Raw genomic sequence first — 23,453 nt, 5'->3', positions numbered from 1 at the left:
CAGGTGTCTAAAAGGCTGAATCTCTCTCTTCTGTCACTTCTCTGCTGAAATGTCACCTCATAGAAAGGCCTTTCCTAACAACCCTATCTAAAATTGCACTCCTGGGTCATTCTCCCTTTATCCTTCTGAACTACTGATTCTGAAAATAACAATCTGACAATCCATGTTAGTTTTTTACTGTTAGCCTCAATGAACTAGAAAGTAAGTTCCATGAAAGCATGTTTGGTTCAGTGCGGAATGCTCAGCACTGGAATAATATCTGGCACACGCTAGCTCAACTAATAACTAAATGAAGAACATACCTAACTTTGAATGACGACAATAATTTTTTCATGTATTTTCCCTTTTCAAATATCCCCTCCTCAACTTTGTAAGGAATATTATGACAAATATTTCCCCAAATTATTTCCCATTCACAATACATTTTTATTCTGCTTTGAAAAAACAATTACCAACAGACGTTTTTCTGCAAGTTAAATATTATCAGGAGAGACAACCAGTTGCTTGCCATTAGATGAGATGGGAAACAAAGAGCTAGTAAGCAAACAGTCCTGTTTTCTGATACCATTCTTCCCGACTGCTCCTTGTTTCTGACTTTCTTCTTCCTTCATTGTCAACAGAATTGCTTTCCCAAAACACAATGACAAATCTGGAGAATGGTCTCATCTATACGAAGAGCTATTATATCTACTGTATTACAGCTCTACCTTATCAGTAATTAGGGCCTTTCTTTCCCTTGAATAGTGTCCTAAAGTAAATTCCAAGGAGCAATGTTTCACAGAGGTGTTAAGAGACACTGAAAAGGGTCAAATAAATTAAGAAAAACTTCAATAAGCAAAATAGAGCAGATATCTTTCTTAGAAGACTTTTCAGAATCTCAACTACGTTAATGTGCATTGTAAATCTTCACAATGGAAAGAATATACACTGAAACCCAAACTTATTTTTTCAACTCAAACTTAACAGAATCTTTCATCAATCATTTCATTACTCTCTCTTCCTAGCTATCTCAAAAATTCTGGCAGCCTGACTTACTGAAAACGCCTTTTACCTTAGATATCGAGGAAGGTTTAAAAGGAGGTTCGCTAATGGATTTAAATTATAATTAAAATGTTCACTGCAGGATATTATTTGGGAATAAATCACTTTTTTTCATAAAAGGTTGAAGAGTAGCAAAAATTGATATTACCAAAAGTAGCATAAAATTGAGGTCAATAGCACTCAAGTAATTCCCCTCCACCCACATAACCCTTTTTATAACACTGCTAACCAAAATAAGGGTGGGACTGGAGGTACAGAAAGAAGTTCTGTAATTGTTTAGACTATTATATTTACATTTCTGGGGTAACTATAATTACGGGTTTAACAGACTCTTAAATAAAAAAACTAAATCAAGTAGGATCACTTTAGGATATGATAAACAACATAATTCATACACTGTCTGATGCAAAAATTATTTCCCTCACAAGTCCTCTTTTTCTCTATCATTCTCCCATGTCTCAAGGGATTCCACCCTTATGAATGCCCCTGCATGCCTCCCTTGCCTCTAAAACCTTCTTGTGGTCACCCTTCTCACTCCAATTCCCTATCAGTGCCAGCTTCCAACCTTGAACTAGTTCATCCTAACATCTGCAGAATATCTTTGTCAATATCTGATGTTTAAACAGAACTTGAACTAGTCACAGCCCTAACATCAAAGAAACTCCTGAAACTTAGAGGCCTGACTGGATTATGGCCCAAATGCACCCTCCCCCATGAGACAAACAATGCTACCTTCAAGTCCGATCCTGCAACAATCCTAAATTCTTTGAAACTAAAAATAGCTCAGCTGTTGTCTCATCTGCCAGCAGATGGCCAGACTATTTTTAATTCAGGATTCTAGAGAGCAAGAATGGATCAAGCTAAGCTAGGGCAGCCTAGAAGCCCTCTGCTGAGTTGTCTTAGCTGCAGAGAGCTGTAGTGGGGCAGGTACCAAGAGAGGGCAACCTGGAGCTGTTCTTGGGCCTCTGCGCCTCACAGGGATTGTTAACAATGTAGATGTGAAGGTTTTTTGTTTTTTTCCTAACCATTCTTTACTTCAAAATAAAGTCTGAAATGTAAGATAATTTGATAATCATTTTAAATAATCTACATACCCTTTAAAGTTTTCATTATTTTTCTTTTTATTGTGAATGCAATAAAATGAAATTTCCTGTGTGTAGTATCTTTGCAGATGAATTTTGTTTTTAATAAAGTGAAATCTCCACTAATCTTGATAAGGTGTGCTAAAAGTTTTTCTTTAACCAAAAAAATACCATTTTCTTAAGAATATATGATGAACATAATTTCATCAGTATTATTTACCGAAAAACTATAACTACCCATTGTTAAAAGGTAACGGAATTTTGAATACCAGTGCTCTGAAATCTCCTCACATGCCAATAAAATGATTTTAAAACACAAAAGGATTAAAAGTCTGACATACTATATACTTTCCTGTTTATTGTCTGTCTCCCTTCAGCTCCTCGGTAGGTGCTCAATAAATATTTGGGGGTGAGGAGGAGGAAGAATGCAGGCAGGTGTATTTAGAAGAGTTATTTAGGAAATACATTTAGAAGGATTATAGCACTCACTTCTATGCTTCTACCATCCAACTCCTACCCACTCACAACCTAATCTAGATCAGGGATGACCAAACCAGTCCATTCCCCTTTACCTTCCCATTCCTGCTTGATGGCCACACAGATTATCAAGAGACCAAAGTGGGTCTGCAGTCTCAATAACGAGGAGCAAAGAGGAGATTTATTACAATAGCTTCCAGGGACAATACATATTTGAAGACACCATCTTACTGTAAAACATTACACTTTCTGTAAAAATGAAAAGGGTTATCCCTACCAATTTATGTTTGTGATAATGTAGATGGATGACTAGAAGGAAAGAAACAAAGTTCATCCATCAGGGATCCACTACCTTGAGAATGCTCAGTGAGATTTTGCAGGAGACTAAATGTAACTTTTATAAAATGTGAGAAAAAAACCTTACACATCTTTAAAAAACTACTGCGTTGCCTAGCCCCTGCCTGGGTAGTCACATTCCTCATAATTAGTTTCTGCTAACTATATGGAAGAGGAAGGCAAAAAAGTAAAACCAGCAAAATCTGCAATAGACAATTCCTAGTACACCTAACACACACTAACAAGTAGCTCCTACATCTAGATATGGCAAGGACCAAACCATAAGCCCTCTAAAGACACCAATAAAGAAGGGCAGGAATACTCAGTGCACAAGTTAACCAAACTGTGTTCGTGCTCATGGCACATTAGAGGGGATGTAACCTTACGATAATTAAAACTGGGATTTAAACCCAAGATCCCAGATTCTCCTTCCACAGAACTCTCCACTAAAACACACTCAACTTATATTGGCATTCTGGAGAGGAAAAAAAAATATGTATACAAAATACACTCCATTTCGTCAGTCTAATACTTATTATTTAGTATACTAAAAATATAATTAACATGGAAAATCTGGTTTCAACTAAAATTTTAGTTTGAATCTCGTAAGTTCTTTAACCTGCAAGCACATAATTCTTTTAAAAACTCAAAATCATTTCTTCCCTCATCCCACCCCAATTTAATAATTACTCCTTTCAGGACCTATATAAATTCAATTTTTATCGCTATACAAGGTCTTCTCATCCACCTAGAACAGTCTTTCATTAGCTACAAGGATAGAAAAGATGAACTTCTGATTCACGAAGGGTCAAAAACTAAACTTAAACCCACTATACCACAGATTCAAAAAATATTTTAATGAAATTTCTTCAGTAATGTTTTTCATAACATCGCCTTAAAATACCTAAAAAAGAAAGAAAAACAGTATAGCTTATTGTAGCAAGTATAAAAAAAGTACTCTATTTTAGGGGCGCCTGCCTTCAGCTGGGGTCATGATCCCAGCGTCCTGGGATCGAGCCCCACATTGGGCTCCCCGCTTGGACGGAAGCCTGCTTCTCCCTCTCCCACTCCTCCTGCTTGTGTTCCCTTTCTCGCTGTGTCTCTCTCTCTCTCTCTGTCAAATAAATAAAATCTTAAAAAAAAAGTACTCTGTTTTAATAATTAAAAGGTCTTTCCTGTCTTCACCCTTTAACACACATTTAAGTTATTCTGGATTTTTCCCCCTTCAAGAACACTTTTTTCCAAAGCCCATTTAACAAGCTTGATTTTCTTGTCAATTTGATATAGTCTATTTCCACTGCTATAAAATAAAAACAGAAACATTAGGAATTCATCTTTGTGTTAAATGTCCTGGTCTTTCCTTTAACGATTTCATCTTTGATGGATGCAATAGATCTATGAGTGTTCCTTAACAATTCCTCATCTGCTTGTCCTCACTATAGGTATTGTTTGGATTTACCATGCACTAGATCTCCTCCGTCTGAACTATAAATCAGAATTCAAGCTTGAGAGCAGCTGTCACTGTCCAGACATGTGGCTGGTGGGTGTCATTGTCTTTTTCATCTTCCCCATTTCAAACCCTCCCTTCCTTGTCACTAAAGCCGGCATATTTAAAGGTCCTTCCCTTCCTGGCTTTTATATCGCCACCCCCACCCCTTAACCTCTGGTCTTGTTCTTCCAGGTCAGCCCAGTCACATAACAACATCACTCTGTTTTTCCTGTGGCGGAGGCGGAGAGATGTCAGAATGGGCTACACCTCTTGCAGACCCCTTGTCAAGACTGTCAACAAGGGAACAACTTCGGCCTATCTTCCCAAAGTACCACGCCAAACGACAAAGTTATCAGAATTACGATACGGAACCTTCCCACGGCCGATCTTGACAAATCAGCTCTACCTCAATTTCCAAGCTAATAAACAACAGTTCATCTTCTGCTCATCACAAAGGGTGCTAGCCTGTCCGCACCGCACGGTCCACCAACAAAATCTCATACTCTCAAGTCGATTCCAAGCCCTGCCGCGTTCCCCGAGCCTAGCCTACTGCCCTTCCTCCTCCACCCTGCCTCTGCCCCACATCCAGCCGAGTTACAGTCAACTCCAGCCGGGGAGCAAAGAGCTTCGCGAGGGCTCCCTGAGGTCAGTGGCGCCGGCCTAGGGCAGCCCCAGACGACCCCACCTCCCGCGGCGCCTGCCGCGCCGCCCGCCGCCCCCCCCCCCCCCCCGCCGGGCCTCCTCCCCGCTCACCTAACGCCACCTCGCACGCTTTGCGCAGCTGGGAGTGATGCGCCTTCTTCACTTCCTTGTCGGCCAAAATCTTTTCCAGGGCCCGGGTCAGGAACATGTTCTTCGTCTTCTTCCCCTCATACATGGACGCAGAGAAGGAGGCGGGGGCTCGTCCGACCCGCGGCTCCCGGCGGCTGGAGGGGAGGAGGAGGAGGTGGAGGAAGAGAAGAGAGAAAGGAGAGGGGGTGGAAGTGGGGGAGAGGAGGCGTGGAGGGCAGCGACCGGATCACGAAGGGACGGGCAGGTGGGAGCAGCCGCGGTGAGGGCGAGGGGCGAGGAGGTCTTCACCAGCCCTTGAGAGGCCGCCCCTTGAGGGCCGCGCCCGTCGGACCGCCGCTTCTCCCGGCCTGGGGTCGCTTCCCGGCCACCCCCCTCACTCGCCCCTCCGGCCCAGGGGCGGCGAGGGAGCCCAGCCCGGGCGGCCGTCTGCCGGGAGCCGAGGGACAAGGCGGCGGCGGCGGCTCAGAAGCCCGGAGAGAGCACGGCTGCCCTGACTACTGTGGGGATTAGCACCCGCCGCGGCCGCGGACTGGTCTCCATCACCGCCGACCTGCCCCGGCCGCCATGTTGGGAGGAAACGACGCGTCACGCAGCGGCCGAACGGCTGCAGAGGAGGAAGCGGCGGCGGCGGCGGCGCTGCCTGCCCAGAGCTGCCGCGGCGCGGGGAGGCTGGGGGCGGAGGGCGGCGCGGGAGGAGAGGCCCGATCCGCAGCGCTACGGTGGCCCGGCGGGGCCTTACCGCCTCCTGCGTTCGCCTGCAGGGCGGCGTGGGGCGTGGCGGGCGTCCTGCGGCGCCGGGCACCTCGGGGCGGCTTCGCTGCGGGGCGGAGGACCCCCGGTACCCTTACTCCCACCCGGTGAAAAGGACTCCAGGCTACGCTGCTTCCACTTCTCCGACTTCCTGACGATCCCGTTAGTGGAAGTGCAGTCCCTTCCGCTCCAGGGGTCGCGGATACATCCGCATCGCCCATTCTCAGCTGCACAGTGTTTCCACCTGCCGCGCTCGACTCTTAAATTTCCTTACTAGATGTGCGAAACTGCTGTCCGGGACCGTGCCCTCGGACTACCTCAAGGAGGAGTCTCTCTTAGGAAGAGTAAACTAAAACCAATTTGACACGGATTCAGGCATGTTTCACTTTTTTTTTTTTTTTAAATCTCTGTAGGATTAATCGGTAAACTAGATTTCAGATCCCTTCTGAATTGAGTCTAAAGTTAAGCCAACAGGTAAAGGTGTCTGATTGATGAGGTCCCTTAGAGCTCCGTGTTTCTGTGCTTTTAAAACTAAGATGCAGTCAGGACGTGAAAAGCAGTTTAAGAATAGAAAAGCTTTAAATACAGATTGCCACAAACATGTGACCATGTGTCTGCTTTGGTATCAAAGAATAATTAAAACTTATACCGTGTTTAATTCAGAGCATACAATTATAAAGAATACCATAAAATATAAGCAAAGAATTTATATAGTGATTTAGGTGCATGTCAACAAGTTCAAAGCTACTGGTTCCCAAGTGTGTCTCACTTGTGATCCATTCTATTGCCTTGACTAGGGACTTGTCCTAATGCAATCATCCAAACCCACAAATGGAGAGGCTGTGAAGTGGCAAGATTTGGGACAGGCTAAAAACCATGAGAAATAAAAATGGAAACCTCAAAGGTGACCCTGAATTAAATAAACACATAGATTAGTTTTTAAAACTGTGGTGTTTAAAAAAAATAAAAATAATAGAAACTGTGTTGTTCTGAGAAACAGATACATAAATTAATTTCATTTTAAAGACTATTTCTAGATTCTTGGGGATTGGAGATTAAATATACTAGATCAGACATAATTTTGATTCCTATGTACACTCAAAGATAAAATTTTTTAGAATAAGCTTCATTTCTAATTTATCTTCGTTTCTTCATTATGCCAGGGTTGTGCCAGGTACTGTTGAAGGTGCTAATCACCAAATCTATATACTCTTTTTCCTCAGTACAGAGATACATTATGTTCCCCAGCCTCCCTTGCAATTAGGTGTAGCCATCTAGATTTAGCTCATTAAAGAAATAATAATAATTCCACAATCAATCTTCCATGTTGTTACCTGTCTGTGGCCACATGCTGAAGATGGCAGAGCACAAATTAGAAGGAGCCTGAGTCCCTGAATTACCACTTGGAGGAGAGCCATCCGTCCATCAGGAATATTTGTTTCGGACTTCACATGAGCAAAGTAAATTCTTCAGTTATGTTTAGCAGCTAACTCTGTCCTAAACAAAACATTTGGCATTCATACAGACAGCTCTCTGAGCTTAAAGATCCCAGAGTGTCCTGCATACCACATATCACAATCTGTAATCATCTTGTCTACTTGTTTATTGATTGGTTATGTTTCCCTCATAAGAGCAATGACTTCATCTGTCTATTCACTTCTCTATGCCTAGCATCTAGTATAGTCATTGGCACAGAGAAGACCTTTAGAATGAACTTGAATAGAAACTTGGATGAATGAAAGATACTGGACTAAGTCAGGAATGATCCTTGCCCCTGTGGAGCTTAGCGTATATAATAGGAAAAAGGATATTAAACAAGTAAATCACTAGTGAATATATAATTACAAATGTGTTAAGTATGATTAAAAAAATAGAGTGCTATGAGGATATCTTTAGATTTTGGATTCAGGGATGGCTTTCATAAAGAAGTAACATTTAAACAGAGCCCTGAAGGAAGAGTAAAAATTAGCCAAGCTAAGTCAGGCAGTCTTTTGGGGTAAGGGGGAAGCTTGGCAAGTTTCAGGAACCAAAACAAGGCATTGTGGCTGAAAGTTATCAAGGCAAATCGATGCCAGTAAAGATAAAGACGTAACTAGGCACCAGACCATACAAAACCTTGCAGGCCATGATAAGGGTTCGGGTTTTCATTCTAATAGCAGTAGAAACCTATTGAAGGGTTAAGTAAGGAGTGAAGTAAAAGTGGGAATTTAAAAGTAGTCCCTCTGTTGTGTGGAGAATGGGTTGGAAAGGGACAAGGGTGGATGTGGGCAGAAAAGTGAGGTGATTACAACAGAGCAGCATGGAGTGGGCTGGGGTCCAGGACCAACATGCAGGGTTTTAGAGCTCATGTCCTGCACAAAGATGGCAAATGGGGCTGAGGTCCAGCACCAGCATCTGCCCAGGGGAAGGGAATCCTTTTTCTAATTTGCATAAACATTAGACCAGTGGTGTCTGAGTCTGATGGCCATGGAGATGGGCAGATTTGAGATAAAATTTGGTGGCAGAATGGACAGGACTTAGTAATGAATTGGAGTGAAGATAAGAGGAAGGAAGAAGTAACAAATGAATGTCATGTTTCTGACCAGAGCCAGAGAATGAGTAGAAATGCTGTTTGTGGAGATGGCCTAGACTGGGATAGGAGCAAATTTGAGGGCAAGGGCACAATTTCAGTTTTAGAAGGATCAACTGCTCTGCTTCCTCTCAGAAGGAATGGCCTCCATCCTTTCTCCCGAGGACAATTCATCTTCCTCCTTTGTTGAGTCTAGGACTCCCACCTAAAGGAGGTAGTGATGGGGGCAGGCGGTATGCAGCCTTGGGAGGTGGGCATTCTCACCCAACTTGAAATTCAATATAATAACTCTGACCTGCCCGGAGCAAAAAAAAAAGGGTAAGACTCTAAAAGAAAGATGTCCTTGGAAGAAAAAGGGACAGATAATATTTTTAGTCTGTTATTCACAAGGATGGGGGAGATGAGGAAGAGGAAGGAGTTGGGGGGTACCAGGCTCAGGCAATATTTACACAAAATGTTGAGTGTATTTCCATGTACATCTTTCCTTTATTATTATTGCTGCTTGGTGCTTATCCTATTTAAATAAATTCAATCTCAGTATTAACTTGCATTTGACTCATTGCTATTTTTAAAACATTCAGATTTTTCTGAAATGCCTATCATTTTCTAAATTTTAAAATATAGTTTTCTTATACGACTGTTTTTTTCCTGAGTCCATTTCCTGAGCCCTCAGTCTACAATCTCACCTTCCTATCACTTAATTGCCCCTCATCATTTTCCCTTTCATCTATAACTTGCTATGTTAGCTGCCTTTTCTCCTTGGATAATATTCCCCCTTTGATTCCAAAGAGTCAAATAATATCAAACAATAAAAGACTTTGACCTGGGTTTTAGCATCTTGGTTGGTGTGCTTTATCATCATCCTTTTATTTATTTATTTCTAATTTTTTAAAAAAGATTTATTTATTTAAGAGAGAGGAGGAGGGCGCATGGAAGGGGGGGAGGGGCAAAGGGAGAGGGAGAGAGAGAGAGAATCTCAAGCAGACTCCCCACTGAGCCCGGAGCCTGATGTGGGTCTTGATCTCATGTCCCGAGATCATGACCTGAGCCAAAATCAAGAGTCCCGATGGTTAACCAACTGAGCCACCCAGGTGCCCCATCATCCTTTTAAATGTAGACAGAAGTTCAGTGTAACATGAAAATTAAATAAAATCTGAATAAAATTTTAATTAAGGCTGAGCATACCTGATTGCAGTTAAAAGCCTATATTCGTTAACATCAAAAATAGCATCATGTTCAATTGACTAAAAAAAAAGTAGTCTTTCACATGATCTCTAAATTCTATTAGCTTTCAAAACATTCCATCAGCTGACCCTTCTGACTCTCCCAACTAATTTCTCTATGGTAATGGCAATAATAATTAACATTTATATAGAGCTTATCATGAGCCAGGCATAGTAACCCAAATGAAGAAGTTTCCATTATTATTCCTGATTTATAGATAAAGAAACAGAGAGAGTTTAGACAACTTGTCCAGCCATATAATTAATAAGTGGTGGTGCCAGGATTACAGTTTAGAAAGTTTGGCTCCAGAGCCCATAAGCTATACTGCCTCTCTAAACAGTCTATTCTTGTAACCTTCCCTGCCTACTCTCTCCTCCCCTGAAATACACATACAGGCACACAAGTTCCAGCCCTTTCTTCCTGCAAATCTTCCTTCCATCCCCACACCACGTACCTATGCAAACACCAAGCTCTTCTGTATCTGCGTGCCTTTGTTCATCTTTCAGCACCCACCAGAGCAACCACCACCACCCTTCTTTTGTTTGCTCTCCACAGCAGCTTCCCAACCTTCAAATTTCATTAAAATCCATCACCTTCTTCGTTTTCTACTTCTATCTCCAACAGCACCAATCCCTCCCTCCTCTCCTTTTAAAGCATCATCTACCTCACACTTTACACCTAATTCTATATTCATGGTGGTGGTAATGAGACTGCACATTTTTATTTTTTAAAAGATTTTATTTATTTATTTGACAGAGAGAGACACAGTGAGAGAGGGAACACAAGCAGGGGGAATGGCAGAGGGAGAGTGAGAAGCAGGCTTCCCGCTGAGCAGGGAGCCCGACGCAGGGCTCGATCCCAGGACCCTGGGATCATGACCTGAGCCGAAGGCAGATGCTTAACGACTGAGCCACCCAGGCGCCCAAGACTGCACATTTTTAAAGACCAAGGATATAAGGAAAGATAAAGCAAGCAACTTAGTAAAAGGTGGGGAACACTGATTAAACAGAACCGTATCAGTTTTGCTGAGACCATAACAATGACATGACTAAAAGACCATATCCAAAGTAAGTCAAGTCTGCTTTCTTGCTTTTCATGTGAACAGGCTTATACACTAATTTGATATTCCTCTTTTATCAGTCAGCTTGTTTTAATCTTGTTTATTAAGGAAGTAAGTGAATAGTGTCTTCAAACTCAGAGGTCCTGCTCATTGTTCTGCAGGAAAAGTATCAATACACTGGACAGGGCAGACAGAGGGAGAGCATGGTAGATTGAAGAATTTGATTTAGAAAGAAAAGATAAGAGGAGCAAGCAAATTTTTATTAAATAAGAGACTACATTATGGTATTTGATAATCACAGTGAAGTTTAAAAAAATAGAATGCTACAGAAAAAAGTTACAAATCTAGAGCAGGAAGTTGGAAGTAATAGAATTTTTCATGAATTTTAAATCATCAACTGCTAATGTTTTACAGAGTAATAAAACTGAAAGCATTAGCACTTAAATTGCTTTAAAAATCTTTATATAATTATCTAGAGGGGTGGAAAGTACTTACTTATAATCCATGATACTATTCTCTCTTTCCTGTATACATAGTTATAATTTTTCCAGTAAAATCACCCTGATGATAGCTACTACAAATTAGGTGTTTACTTTATATGAATCCCTTGCATTAACTCATTTAATCCTTACAACAACTCAGCCATTTTTCCTCTTTTACAAATGAGGGGGAAAATGTTAGGGAAGTTAATTGCCCAAGCTTACAGAACCAAATATGTTTGTCACTTATCAAAGTTCATGCATGCTCTTAACTACTGAAATATCCTATGTTTAGTCACATATTTGTATATATCCATTTGAAAATGCTTTTTCACCAATATTGTGTCGTAATTATTTTAAAGTAGGACCACATCTTTTCTTTTCTTTGAAACTACTTTCACCAACTAGTACACTGAACTGAGTGTTAGTGACTAAGTGGGCATTAATTTTCTGGAGGTCAAGTTTTTAAAAAAAATATTAGAAATGGGAATTTTTATTAAAAGCCTGCCTTTTAAAGAAATTGAAATGTAGTTTGAAATTTTCTAGAAAAAGAAATCTCTAAGCCCAGTTAGTTTTACTAGTGAATTCTATCAAACATTTAAAGAAGAAATAACACCAACACCATCTCTTTCAGAAAATAGAAGAGGATGGAACAATTCTCAACTTATTTTACGAGGCCAGCATAACCCTGAAATCCAAACTCAATAAGCAGTACAAAAAAAGGACTACAGAACAACTTCCCCTAAGAATATAAATGTAAAAATACAAAATATTGGCAAATCAAATTCAGCAATATATAAAAGAATAATATGCCCTAACCAATGGAGGGAAGGTGGGGGTTCATCTTGGGAATGCAGGCTTGTTCAGTATTAGAAAATCAAGCAATGTAATTGACCACACTGGCAAACTAAAAATAACTATATGATCATATCAATTGATAGGAAAAAGCATTTGACAAGAGTCAACATTTATTCATGATAAAAGCTCTCAGCAAACATTCTCAACCTAGTAAAGGACATTTAAAAAGAAAAAACAAATATAGCCAACATCATACTCAATTATGACAAAATTCAATGGTGAAGATCAGAAACAAGGCAAGGATATCCATGCTCACTACTCCTATTCAATGTCATACTGGAGGTCCTGGCCAATACAATAAAGCAAGGGAAAGAAAAGGCATGCAGACTGAAATGGAGGAAACAAACTGTTCTCACTGACCGTCAACATAATTGTCTATGTAGAAAATCCAAAGGAATCTACCCAAACTCCTAGAACTTATTACATTTAACAAGGTCAGGATACAGAGTCAATGCATAAAAATCTATTGTGTTTTTATATATTATTAATGTACAATTGGAAACCAAAATTTAAAAATACCATTTACAAGAGAGTCAAAAAATGAAATGTTTGACTATAAATCTAACAAAACATATACAGGATCCTATGCTGAAAAAGAGATGCTGATGAAGGAACTCAAAGAAGACCTAAATAAATGAAAAGATATATGTTCATGAATTGGAAAGCATTGTAATATTAGTCAACTAATCTATAGGTTTAGCACAATCCAAATTCTGTAATTACAGAGAAGCTTATAAAATGTGTATGAAAAGGTGAACCATATAAAAATTTTGGTTTTTTTTTTTTTTAAGTTTTTATTTTAATTCCAGTCAACATACAGTGTTATATTAGTTTCAGGTGTAGAATATACTAATTTGATTGTTCCATACATTATCCAGGGCTCATCACAACAAGTGCACTCCTTAATCTTCATCACCTATTTAACCCACCCCCCCCAGCCCCCTCCCATCTGGTAACCATCAGATTGTTCTCTATAATTAAGAGTCTCTTGCTTTATCTCAAAAAATGTTGTGTTTTTCCTATGATGAAAACTTTTAAGATTTACTCTCTTGGCAATTTTCAAATATACACTATAATATTATTGATTATAGTCACTACGCTGTATATTACATCTCCATGACCTATTTATGACTGGACGTTTGTACCTCTTGACCCCCCTTACCTGTTTTGCCCATACCCTAACCCCCTCTACCCTAGGAACTTCCATTCTGTTCTCTGTAGCCAAGAGGGTTTTTTGTTGTTGTTGTTTGTTTTGTTTTCTAGATTTCACGTATAACTGAGATCATATGATATTTTGGTTTCTCTTATTTCACTTAGCATAATACCCTCAAGGACCATCCCTGTTGTCAAACATTGCAAGATTTCATTCTTTTGTATGGCTGAGTAGTATTCTCCTGTGTGTGTGTGTGTGTGTGTGTGTGTGTGTGTGTATACACACACCACATCTTTTTATCCATTCATCCATCAATGGGCATGTGTGTTGTTTTCACATGTTGGCTATCATAAATAATGTGCAATGAACATAATATAGCATATATCTTTTCAAATTAGTATTTTTGTTTTCTTTGGATAAATATTGAGAAGTGGAATTTCTGGATTGTATGGTAGTTCTATCTTTTCCTATCTTTAATTTTTTGAGGAGCCTCCATACTGTTTTTCTATAGTGGCTTCACCAATTTACATTCCCACCAACAGTGTACAAGGGTTCCCTTTTTTCCACATCCTTGCCAACACCTGTTATTTGTTCTCTTTTTTTATAATAGTCATTCTAACAGGTGAGAAGTAGTGTCTCTTTGTGGTTTTGATTTGCACTTCCCTGATTTTTAGTGATGTTGAACATCTTTTTATGTGCCTATTGGCCATCTGTAGGTCTTCTCTGGAAAAATATCTATTCAGATCCTCTGCCCATTTTTTTAATCAATTTTTTTTTTTGCTATAGAGTTACATAGTTCCTTATATATTTTAGATAGTAATGTCTTATTGGATATATGATTTGTAAATATTTCCTCCCATTAGGTAGGTCGCCTTTTCATTTTGTTGATGGTTTTGTTTACTGTGCAGAAGCTTTTTAGTTTATATAGTCCCACTTGTTTTTTGTTTTTTGTTTTTCTTTGATTGCCTTTGCTTTTAGAGTTAGTTCTATAAAGTCATCACCAAGACAAAGGTCAAGGAGCTTACTGCCTACATTTTCTTCTAGGAGCTTTAGGTTTTCAGGTCTTACATTTGAGTCTTTGAGTTAATTTTTGTGTATGGTCTAAAATTGTAGTCTAGTTATATTCTTTTGCATGTGGTTGTCTGGTTTTCCCAATACCAAATATTAAAGAGAATGTCCATTCCCCATTGCTTATTCTTGTTCCTTTGTTGTAAATTAATTGACCAAATACACATAGTTTTACTTCTGGGCTCTCTACTCTGTTCCATTGATGTGTGTGTCTGTTTTTGTGTTAAGACTGTTAGCAATACCATACTGTTTTGATCACTTTAGCTTTGTAATATAGTTTGAAATCAGGGAGCATAATGCCTCCAGTTGTGTTCTTTCTCCAGATTACTTTGGCTATTTGAGGTCTTTTGTGATTCTGTGCAAATTTTAGGATTATTTGTTCCATTTGTATGAAAGATGTCATGGGGATTTTCATGAGGATTGCATTGAATCTGTAGATTGGGTGATATAATAATTATGATTTCCTCTTTGTTCATGGTTTTCTGACTGTTTTATAATTCCTCTCACTTCCATTTTCCTTATCTTGCTTTCTTCTCTTGTGGTTTGATGAGTTTCTTTAGTGATATGCTTAAATTCCTTTCTTATTATCTTTTGTGTATCTACTATAGGTTTTTGCTTTGTGGCTACCATAAGGTTCACATATAACAGCCTGTATGTATGAGTCTATTTTAAGTTCATAGCAACTTAAGTTTGAACACATTCTAAGACTACATTTTTACTCTCCCCCTCCCACATTTTATGTTTGATGTCACATATTACATCTTTTTATTTTGTGTCTACCTTAACTGATTGTATTACAGTTATTTTTACTACTTTTGTCTTTTAAACTTCACACTAGCTTTATAAGTGATTAATCCATAACTTTACTATATATTTACCTTTACCCCTGAGATTTATACTTTCATATGTTTTCTTGTTACTAATTAATGCCATTTCTTTTCAGCTTAAACAAGTCCCTTTGACATTTCTGGCAAGTCTAGTTTAGTGGTGATAAACTCCCTTGGCTTTTGCGTGTGTAGACAACTTCATTTCTTCTAATCTGAAAGATAATTTTGCTGGGTAGAAGGATCTTAATTCTAGCACTTTGAATGTATTGTGCCATTCTCTTCTGGCATGCAAAGTTTCTGTTGAAGAATCTACTGAAAATCTTATCAGGGTCCCTTGTATGTAAAAAGTTGTTTTTCTCTTGCTACTTTTAAGATTCTCTTTAACTTTCGACTTTTTAATTATAATGTGTCTTGCTGTAGATCTCTTTGTGTTCATCTCATTTGGAACTTTCAGGGATTCCTGGATCTGGATGACTTTTTCCTTCCCCAGATTAGGCAAGTTTTCAGGCATTATTTTTTCAAGTAATTTTTCTGCCCCCTTCTGTCTTCTCCCTCTGGGACCTCTATGATGTGAATGTTACTCTGCTTGATGTTGTTCCATAGGTCCCTTAAGCTATCTTTACTTTTTAAATTCTTTTTTCTTTTTTGTTGTTCTCTTTGGCTGAGTTCCACTGCCCTATCTTCTAGATCACTGATTCTTTCCTCTGCTGCATCTAGTCTTCTGTTGAATTTCTCTAGTATATTTTGGTGTTCAATTATTGTCTTCTTCAAGCACTGTGACTTCTGTGTGGTACTCTTTTATCTTTTCTATCTCTTTGAAATTCTCATCTATTCTTCTCCTGAATTTGGTGAGCATATTTTTGACCATTACTTTGAACTCTATCAGGTAAATGACTTACCTCCATTTCATTGAGGTTTTTTTCCTCAAGTTTTATCTTGTTCTATGTTTGGGACATATTCTTCTCTTTCCTCCTTCTGCTGGACTCTGTTTCTCTGTATGAGGTGAAACAGCTATGTCTCCCAGTCATGAAGGAGGGGCTTTGTATAGGAGATGGACCTTATCTTTCAACTTTACCCTAACCTTGGTTTTCTTGCAAATCTTTGTGATTTTCTAAGCAGTCTGACTTATTCTTTATTGTTCCCAGTTGGTGAGGGTGTGCCAAGATTTGTCAGTGTTCCAAAGGGAAAGATTTTGGTCAGCAGCTAGTTTTAGGCTGATTGGAAGCTAGACCTTCAGGCAGTAGCTTTTAAAGTATGCAAACACATATAATCCTATGGGACTGCAATCATAAAACCTGCTGGTCTCCAGACCAGAAAATCTGGTGGTGTCTCCTGGGTGACAGTTGGAAAAATCAGGGCTTCAAATGAGTGTATAAGATCCTTTCTGGGAGATACCAGCAAGCTGAATTGAGGCCAAGGGAGAGTGCAAAGATAGCCTACATTCTCTGAGAGGAGCTCTTTTCACAGGAAAACTGGGAGTTTCGGTCTGCTGTCTATCTAGTGCTTTGGGTTTGGTGGCCTTCTAAGAACTTTGTCTGATTGTTACAGTCATGTGGGTCTCAGGAACACAAGACCCTTTGGCCACCAGCGCCAAGCAATCAAGGAGCATGCTCTGTGTGTACCGTGTGCACATGCTAGCTTTTGCATAGCTGTGGGAGAGCACAGGGCTGGGGTGTGCCTGTTTTGCACCCACTGGCTTTCACAAGCCATAGGAGAGCACAAGGCAAAGGAATGTCTGCTGGCTTTAGCAAGACAGCAGGAGAGCTCAGGGCAGAAGTACGCCTGCCCGCATTATTCAGGTAGAGGGAGAGCATGAAAATGGTATGTACCAAAGCCTCCATCCCCAGAGAGAGTCCAAACAGGCTCCTGATGTCTTAAGATGAGCAAATAGTATCCTTCATGTATAGTGTAGGCACTTTTCAAACTGCTGCCTTCGTGCTGGTCCTGGGACAAGTGAGTCCTATGTGAGTCCTTGAAAAGAAGTATCTCCGTGTTTTACAGCCCCTTGGGTCTTCTGGATATGAGCCTTGTTGTTTTCAAAGCTAGACATTATGGGGGCTGGTCATTCCATCGCAGGTCACAAGCGTTGGAGTGTCTGATATGAGGCACAAACCCCACATTCTTCATGGAGAAGCCCTGGATCTGTGAGATCCCTTCCAGTTGTGGGTTGCCATGCTGGTGTTGGGTTTTTGTTGAGAAGGCATCTCCACCTCTCCTACCCACCTTGATGTTGCCCTTTTATTGTTTGTTGTGAAGGAGCTGTTCAGCTAGTTTTCAAGTGTTTTTCTGAGGGAATTATTTCATCTGTACCTGTAGATTTAGTGTGTCTGTGGGAGGAGGGGAGTTCAGGATCTTCCTACACTGTCATATTGGACTGCTCCCCCTGCCTCCCCTAACAATTTTTAAAAAGAAGAATAAAATTGGATGAATCACAATACCTACAAAGTCTTAATATAAACTTGTGATAATTGAGACACTGGTATTAACAAAGGGATAGACATACAGATAACAGAAGAGAAGGAAAGTCCAAATATAGACTCATAAAAATTGATTTTTGACAAAGGTTCAAAGGCAATTCAGTGTAAAAGGACAGTCTTTTCAAGAAATGATGTTGAAACAATTAGACATTCATATGTGGAAAAAAAAGCTTTAGCCTAAAAGTCATACTGTATGCAAAAATGAACTTAAAATATAGCATAGATCTAAATCTAAAATGTAAACTATAAAACTTTCATGGGGTAGGATAAAGTCCTATAGAATTTTAGGATAAAATCTTCATGAGTTGGGGTTAGGCCAAAGTTCTTAGACATGACACCAAAAGCATGATTCATAACAGAAAAAAATTGATAAATTAGACTGCACAGAATTTGAAATTTTGCTCTGTGAAAGACACTGTTAAGAGAATAAAAAGATAAGCTACAAAGTAAGAAAATATTTGAAATCACGTATCTGACAACTTACATTCAGAATACAAATTTTAAAAATTCTTAAAACTCATTAAAAAAAAAACACCTAATTTTAAAAATGGGTAAAACACTTGGACATTTCACTAAAGTATATATAATGGCAAATAAGCATGGGAAAAGATGTTTATATTAACTATTACAGAAATGCAAATTAAAAATACAATGAGATATTATTACACATCTATTAGAGTGACTAAAGTTTAAAAAGCTGATAATATAGAGTGCCAGAGAGGATGAAGAATAATCTAAACCCACATTGCTGGCAGAAATGCAAAATGGGTCAGAAATTCTTGGGAAACACTTTGGTAGTTTCTTATGAAGTTAAACACTTAGCATGTGACTCAGCAATCCTACCCCTGGATACTTACACTAGGGAAATTAAAAGTTATGTTCACACAAAAACCTGTACATATGTTTATAGAAATTCTATTCATATTCACTAAAAATTGAAAACAACTCCTGGTCTTTCATTGAACAAATTGATAAACAGTGGTACATCTATACAATGGAATAGATCTCAGCAATACAAAAGAACAAATTTTAATACATGCAAGAACTTCGATGAATCTCAAAGATATTATGCTAAGTGAAAAAAGACAATCTCAAAAAGTTTCATACTGTATTATGCATTTCTATGACATTCTCAAAAAGGCAAAATTATAGGGACAAAAAAAAACCCCAGTGGTTATTAGCTGTTGTATGGGGAGGTAGGAGATGTCTGTAAAAGGAGCACGAGAGAGAATTTTTAGGGGGAGTGGGAGAAATGTTTTGTATCCCAATCATGGTGTGGTTACATGAATCTATACATACATGTGTTTAAATTCATATCAGTGTTAAGAAAAAGTCAATTTTTCTGTCCTGTTGTTGGTGTATAGAAATGCAACTGATTTCTGTGCATTGATTTTATATCCTGCCAGAAATCAGTTGCATTTCTATACACCAACAACAAGACAGAAGAAAGAGAAATTAAGGAGTTGGTCCCATTTACAATTGCACCCAAAACCATAAAATACCTAGGAATAAATCTAACCAAAGAGGCAAAGGATCTGTACTCAGAAAACTAGAGAATACTCACGAAAGAAATTGAGGAAGACACAAAGAAATGAAAAAACGTTCCATCTTCATGGATTGGAAGAACAAATATTGTGAAAATGTCTATGCTACCTAGAGCAATCTACACATTTAATGCAATCCCTATCAAAATACCATCAACTTTTTTCAAAGAAATGGAACAAATAATCCTAAAATATGTATGGAACCAGAAAAGACCCCGAATAGCCAGAGGAATGTTGAAAAAGAAAAGCAAAGCAGGTGGCATCACACTTCCGGACTTCAAGCTCTATTACAAAGCTGTCATCATCAAGACAGTATGGTACTGGCATAAAAACAGACACATAGATGGAACAGAATAGAGAGCCCAGAAATGGACCTTCAACTCTATGGTCAACTAATCTTTGACAGAGCAGGAGAGAATGTCCAATGGAAAAAAGACAGTCTCTTCAACAAATGGTGTTGGGAAAATTGGACAGCCACATGCAGAAGAATGAAACTGGACCATTTCCTTACACCACACACAAAAATAGACTCAAAATGGATGAAAGACCTAAATGTGACACAGGAATCCATCAAAATCCTTGAGGAGAACACAGGCAGCAACCTCTTCGACCTCAGCTGCAGCAACTTCTTCCTAGAAACATTGCCAAAGGCAAGGGAAGCAAGGGCAAAAATGAACCATTGGGACTTCATCAAGATTAAAAATCTTTTGCACAGCAAAGGAAACAGTCAACGAAACCAAAAGATAACCGACAGAATGGGAGAAGATATTTGCAAATGACATATCAGATAAAGGGCTAGTATCCAAAATCTATAGAACTTATCAAACTCAACACCCAAGGAACAAATAATCCAATCAAGAAATGGGCAGAAGACATGAACAGACATTTCTGCAAAGAAGACCTCCAAATGGCCAACAGACACATGAAAAAATGCTCAACATCACTCGGCATCAGGGAAATCCAAATCAAAACCTCAATGAGATACCACCTCATACCAGTCAGAATGGCTAAAATGAACAAGTCAGGAAACAACAGATATTGGAGAGGATGTGGAGAAAGGGGAACCCTCCTACACTGTTGGTGGGAATGCAAGCTGGTGCAGCCACTCTGGAAAACAGTATGGAGGGTCCTCAAAAAGTTGAAAATAGAGCTACCCTATGACCCAGCAATTGCACTACCGGGTATTTAACCCAAAGATACAAATGTAGTGATCAGAAGGGGCACCTGCACCCCAATGTTTATAGCAGCAATGTCCACAATAGCCAAACTATGGAAAGAGCCAAGATGTCCATCAACAGTTGAATGGATAAAGATGCAGCCATCAAAAAATGAAATCTTGCCATTTGCAATGATGTGGATGGAACTAGAGGGTATTATGCTAAGTGAAATAAGTCAACCAGAGAAAGACATGTATCATATGATCTCACTGATACGAGGAATTTGAGAAACAAGACAGAGGATCATAGGGAAAGGGAGGGAAAAATGAAACAAGATGAAACCAGAGAGGGAGACAAACCATAAGAGACTCTTAATCTCAGGAAACAAACTGAGGGTTGCTGGAGGGGAGGGGGGTGGGAGGGATGGGATGGCTGAGTGATGGACACTGGGGAGGGTATGTACTATGGTGAACGCTGTGAATTGCGTAAGACTGTTGAATCACAGACCTGTACCCCTGAAACAAATAATACATTATATGTCAATTAAAAAAAAGAAAAAGAAAAAAATAAAAATAGGCTTAATGCCATTTTCATTGCTTCCCCCCCCAAAAAAAGAAAAAGTCAATTTTTCTTATCTATAATTTAAAAAAAACCCTCTAATTCTAACACCACCAAATATCAACTTTACTTCTATGAGACTGAATTAGATCCCACTGGATATAAGATAGAGATGACTAATTCTGGAGAATTAGGTAATTAGAATTTAGGTAATTGAAAGAAACATAGTTGTTATATCAAGCAGTAGAAAAATATAAGTGGTATTCAGGAATGGAGAGAGGAAGGTCTGGCTAGTAAAGAGGTTAAATCATATAGATAGGCCATGAATGGAATTTTCTGAATCATTACACATGATTCCACTCACATATAAGCAAGCAAGACTCTTAAGTGCATAAATAATTCCACTGTAATAAGTTACTGTTTTTGGAATTCTCCATGAACACTTACATACTTTCAAAGCTTTTTAGTGATTCATCACTGTTTTAACATGAGTTACTGCAATTTCCTAACACACACACTCATAATTCCAAGGGAATCCCTTACATATCTGAAGATATCAACATTGTTTTCTTTTTTAATTATCACCACTGAAATGTAGCTAAGTCTTTTAATTTTTTTGAAATATTTAAGAAAAATTTGAATTTATTATAGGAATAATAACAATTTAGTCTTAATCTTGTGTATAAATATGTTTCCTCCATGGCTGGAAAACTGGATTATAATTTGTTTTCACTTGCAGTTTTTAGAGTTGTCAGTTCCAATTATATTAATTTAAAATTATTTTTGAGACTAGTTAAATAAACTATGGTACATCCATTTAATGGCATGTTATAGTCATAATAAAGAATAATGTACTGATATGAAATGATCTCTATTAGGTATAAAAACAGTAAACTTCAGAATAGTAGGCAGTTTATTTGTGAAAAAATGGGGCAAAGTTTATACACAAACACACACATGTAGTTACTTAGTCTAAGTAAATATATTTTTAGAAGAACGCAGAAATGGGGAATTAGGTGTTCAGGGTGAGAATTGGGAGACCATTTTATATCTTGTATATTTTGAATCCTGTGAATGCATTGCCTATTATAAAAATCAATTAAAATAAAAATCATTCCCCTTCCCTTCAAAACAGAGTATCTATGTATTAAAAAAAAAAAAATTGATTGCCTGGAAAAAAGAAGAAAGAATAATTCAGTTTCCTTTTTGGGCCCCCATAGTCTCACTCAATCGAAATGCACTGAAGAATAAATTTCTCATTGTACATGTTTGATGCAATTTTTGTTTTCCTCACACAAGAAATCTGAAATGTGTGGGATCCTTTGAATACTCTAATATCTTGCTATTCAAAGTTTTGTCCCAGGACAAGTAGCACTGAAAGCTGGCTAGAGACGCAGAATCCTTGTGCCCTACCGCAGACCTACCAAATCAGAATCAGCACTTTAACAAAATCCCCCCAGGGGACTTATATATGCCTTCAAGTGTGAGAAGTACTCCTCCAAAAGGCAGGGTGGAGTTGAATGGAGACAGTGCCAATATAGGATATTAGGCAAATCAATGGTCTATCAGGGTAGAGAGAGAAAGGTCACTGAGCAGGCTGGTGAAGTTTGTGGAAGAACCAAAGAGAATCTTAGATCCTAGAACGGTGACAAATCCCTAAGTTCCACTCCTGAAACCAATATTAACTAGAATTTAAATAAAAATTTGAAAAAGAAAGAAAGAAAGATCCTAGAACCTAAGGTCAAACGGGAAATCCTAGGTCCTGGGTGTAAATAAAAATGCAACTTATTTTCTATTTCATCTGTTAATAACCCACAAATATGAACAAAATCATCACTGGGAGCCCCCCACCCCCAAGATGCATCCATTAGCTGTTTTAAAAGCCAAACCAAAATAAACTAAAACTTCTGATAAGTTTCATCAAGTCTTCCTGCTTCTGGCCTTTTCCCCATCTCACCACCATTTAGCCAACAGTAAGAGGGATTCTTCTGTAATAGAAGTCAATTCGTATCACTCCTACATTCAAACACCTTTCAATGGCTCCCCCTTTTACTCAGAGTAGGAGTCGGAGTCCTAACACAAATCTACAAGGGTCTATGTAATACATCTACCCCCAGTCACTCAACTATGCTCTCCTTGGCCTGCTCAGCTCCAGCCACACTGACCTCCTTGCTATTTCCTGAACTTGTCAAGTGTTCTCTGCTTCCAGATCTTTACACTTGTTCCCTCTTCCTAGGTTCCTCTTTCAGATAATCTATGGTTCACTTCCGTTAGGTCTCTGCTCAAGAGTCATCTGATAAGTGAGGCCTTCCATGACCACATTACATAAAATAGCCACTCCCCACTCCTCTAACTCCCATACTCTGCTTTATTTTTTCCCATAGCACTGACCACCATTTCTCATATACTTATTTATTGTTTTGATTTTTTTTTTCTCCCTGGAATAGAAGCTCCTCAAATGCTAGAACTTTATCTATTGCTAAATCTCCAGTGCCTAAAAGAGAGATAATTG

At 38.9% G+C, this 23,453-nt stretch overlaps 1 protein-coding gene across 2 annotated transcripts in view; it reads right to left on the bottom strand.

The window, feature by feature from the left end:
- ARFGEF1 (ARF guanine nucleotide exchange factor 1) overlaps nt 1-5,876 on the bottom strand; it is a 144,191-nt gene extending 138,315 nt beyond the window's left edge. For both annotated transcript variants that reach the window (XM_036102409.2, XM_036102410.2), the window contains exon 1: nt 5,179-5,876. In XM_036102409.2, coding sequence (XP_035958302.1) covers nt 5,179-5,302 — 124 coding nt within the window. In that variant the 5' untranslated portion in view covers nt 5,303-5,876. The remainder of the gene's footprint in view (nt 1-5,178) is intronic.
- Between the last annotated feature and the right edge of the window lie 17,577 nt (nt 5,877-23,453).

This window comes from Halichoerus grypus, chromosome 5 (assembly GCF_964656455.1).
Source record: "Halichoerus grypus chromosome 5, mHalGry1.hap1.1, whole genome shotgun sequence".
In the NCBI taxonomy this organism is placed as follows: domain Eukaryota; kingdom Metazoa; phylum Chordata; class Mammalia; order Carnivora; family Phocidae; genus Halichoerus; species Halichoerus grypus.
Note: the sequence above shows the minus strand (reverse complement) of the source record. Positions and strands in the feature narration are given on the sequence as shown.